This window comes from Arachis ipaensis, chromosome B03, assembly GCF_000816755.2.
Source record: "Arachis ipaensis cultivar K30076 chromosome B03, Araip1.1, whole genome shotgun sequence".
NCBI lineage: Eukaryota > Viridiplantae > Streptophyta > Magnoliopsida > Fabales > Fabaceae > Arachis > Arachis ipaensis.
Genome location: NC_029787.2, coordinates 81,680,128 through 81,683,193, shown reverse-complemented (window position 1 = coordinate 81,683,193; position 3,066 = coordinate 81,680,128). Strand labels below are relative to the sequence as shown.

Below are 3,066 nucleotides of genomic sequence, written 5' to 3'. Positions count from 1 at the left end.
AGATGTAACAAACATAAAGTAAAGAAATATAATTAGATAACAATATTAACCACAATTACTATCTCAATATAAAAGAAATGATTAATATATTTACTAATATTATATACCAAGAGTAAGAGAGAGGAGTATTTAAAATACTTGTAAAATAAAGAAAGAGAGAAAATATAAGAGAGAGAACATTGCTATTATTGATGCTGTGTAAAGAGAGAGAGAGAGAATAGTATTTGTTATTGATTGTAGTGTGTTTCCATTTAGAGGCTTAAGCCTCTATTTATAATAAAACATTTTCAAACTACATTTAATAGAGTCATCCTTTGATAAATAGAATTTTATTGGAAATGGCATCCACATTAGTACTTATCATAACAAAACATAGTTTTGTTTTTAAAATTTGTCACAAATTGTAAAAGTATTTTCACGTTTTACGAATATTTTGGCCAGGACCGAACCTTAGACGAAATCATAATTGAGATGATGGCCCATGCACGGGTCAGACCTATCTCATCGACCCAACAAACAGAAAAAATGAATACATAAAAGCCCAATAGGCTCTTTTAGGGTTTTTATATTCAACCATGAACCATCCCTCTCTTTGTGTTCCCTCTAATATCTGTCCTCTATCTGTATCACTGCGCCAACCTCAAACCCTTGCAAATCCGAAAAGGTCTCTCTCTCTCTCTCTCTCTCACACACACACACACACACACACACACACACACACACACACTCCATCTCAGATTCAATTTCTATTTATGTATTCCGTTGACGAGATATTTGTGTTTGTGCAGTGCAGGAGGTAAGTAAACATGGTGGAAAAGACCAAGGGTAGGAAGGAAGAGGTTGTTACTCGAGAGTACACCGTCAACCTCCACAAACGCTTACATGGCTGGTGCTCACTCACTCTTACAACTTTGCTTCTACCATTTCTGCTTATTAGCGCTTTTGATTAATAATACCAAATGTTTACAGTTTACTCATATGTCAAATTATTGTAAAATGTTATAATTAGTTCCTTCTTTTTCGGTTGCTTTCTCTAGTTAGTTGTGGTGCGTTATGCACAAATGAAAAGCATTTCTTGTTTGTTGCTAATGGCTTAGATTTCCTAATGATCCATACTTTTTTATTATTACATATGAAATGATAACCCCCTTGATGAAGTCAGTAATTTCCTAATGATAAAGTTTGTTGTTATTTACATTTGAATCGTTCATACTGTAATTACATTTCATGATAACTTAGTAGTTAATTGTTGTCATTATGCAAAACAGCACCTTCAAGAAGAAGGCTCCTAAAGCAATAAAGGAGATAAGGAAGTTTGCTCAGAAGGCCATGGGGACTAATGATGTGAGAGTGGATGTGAAGCTGAACAAGTTTGTGTGGAGCCAGGGGATCCGGAGTGTACCCAGAAGGATCCGGGTGCGCATTTCCCGCAAGAGGAACGACGATGAGGATGCAAAGGAAGAGCTTTACTCCCTTGTCACAGTTGTTGAAATCCCTAAGGAAGAGCTTAGAGGTTTGGGCACCAAGGTCATTGAAGATGAGGATTGATCTTCTATATATATTTTTTCCTCAAATCTTGAGACATACATGTAGTTTTGACAATTTCAGTGGTTCTTTCTAATTTTTCTAGCAAATTATCCATCCTTATAGTTAACTAATATGGTTTTTCCGTTTTCTATTTAATTTTATTGAGCCTTTGTACCTTCGGGATGTGTGAGTTTATAGACGATTCCCTCTGTTTTGTCTGCTTTATTGAGTTGAAGCCTAAGGAAAGAGCTTTGTACTTTTGGCGCGCTTATTCGGTTATTCCTCATGTTTCTTTTGATTACTGCCAAGGGTGTTTTGGAAATTATAAGTTTAAACAGCCAGCTGACGGAAAACAAAATGATCTCGCTGAACACAATGCAATGGATGGTTATTTTATGAACTGCTACTTTGTTTTAAACAAGCAATTCAATAATTTTGTTTTTCATCCTATTTTCGCATTGAAAAATAGGATGTGTGCAGTAAAATTAGTTATTAAATAAGTTATTATGTATTTGTATATAATTTGTATTTTGTATTTTAAGTTTCATGGTATATTTTGAGTGATGAGTGATTGGTTTGAGAACTGAGTTTTTGTGTGTATGTAGTATGGACAAGGTTGTGAGAACTGAACTGGTCAATAAACTGATAAGGTGATTGGTTCAATAGTTCAAAGAGGTTCAATTGGAATTTAATCGAGGTTTAAATGCAGCAGAGTTAAACTATAAACATCTCAAAATTAGGAAAATTTCAGCAATTTAGCATAATGCAATGAAGCATGCACCATAGGACCGTCAACAATTTAGAATCAGACAATCAGCAACCAGAGTCACTAATCCAAAATCAGAACAAATCCGCATAAACAACTCAATGTAGAATTGTGGCAATGTTTTTATTTTGAATCAATAACAGCAAAACAACAATTCACCAAAATAACAAGTACAACATATTAGATTTAAAAATCAATCTCAGCAAAATTAATAAATTAAACAATTGAATTTATAACTCATCAACAACAGAATTCATCAAATTTCAGAATCATCAATAATATCTCAAAATTCTAAAAATTCAGAATCATCAATAATTTCAGAATCATCAAATAAAAATTCTAAAAATTAATATCTCAAAACTCAGAGAAGCAGAAACGTAAAAGAGACATGGAGATAAACTGCGAGACATCACACCTAAAAGAGAAGCAGAGAAGCAGAAACGACGTTGACGAGGAAGGGAGAAGCAGAAACGACAAGGAGGGGAGAAGCAAAAACGACGCAGGGGAGGAAGGGAGAAGCAGCGACGACCCACGACGAGGAGTGGAGATGCGGCGACGATGACCAACGGCGAGGAGCAGTGAAGCAGCGACAGAGAGACAAAGAGTGCAATAGAGAGAGAGAAGGGAGAGAAGGGTTCAGCAATGACAAACGATGCGGGGCTCTGGGGGCTGCGGTGGCTGTGGGAGGCTAGGGTTCTTCCTCTTCTTTCAATCTCATGCTTTCTTCAGTTTGAGGGAGGAGACGCCGAAAGGGGTGAGAGTGGGAGTGGGTT

The 3,066-nt window shown here is 36.0% G+C and overlaps 1 protein-coding gene across 2 annotated transcripts; it reads left to right on the top strand.

Moving 5' to 3' along the window:
* LOC107630633 (60S ribosomal protein L31) lies at positions 509–1,798 on the top strand. 2 transcript variants are annotated; one of them, XM_016333831.2, is made up of 3 exons: positions 509–664; positions 789–889; positions 1,269–1,798. In XM_016333831.2, exons 2-3 carry the CDS (start codon positions 807–809, stop codon positions 1,546–1,548), a joined length of 363 nt encoding a protein of 120 aa, XP_016189317.1. In that variant the 5' UTR covers positions 509–664; positions 789–806; the 3' UTR covers positions 1,549–1,798. The 2 variants fall into 2 exon arrangements, with proteins under 2 accessions (XP_016189317.1, XP_016189318.1); XM_016333832.2 differs by having other exon boundaries at positions 532–664; positions 794–889.

What these genes read in the sequence shown, in the direction of transcription:
- LOC107630633 (XM_016333831.2), top strand. Translation starts at nt 807, where the DNA reads ATGGTGGAAAAGACCAAGGGTAGGAAGGAAGAGGTTGTTACTCGAGAG. An exon ending in CACAAACGCTTACATGGCTG is followed by an intron (nt 890 to 1,268) that starts GTGCTCACTCAC and finishes TATGCAAAACAG; the next exon opens with CACCTTCAAGAAGAAGGCTC.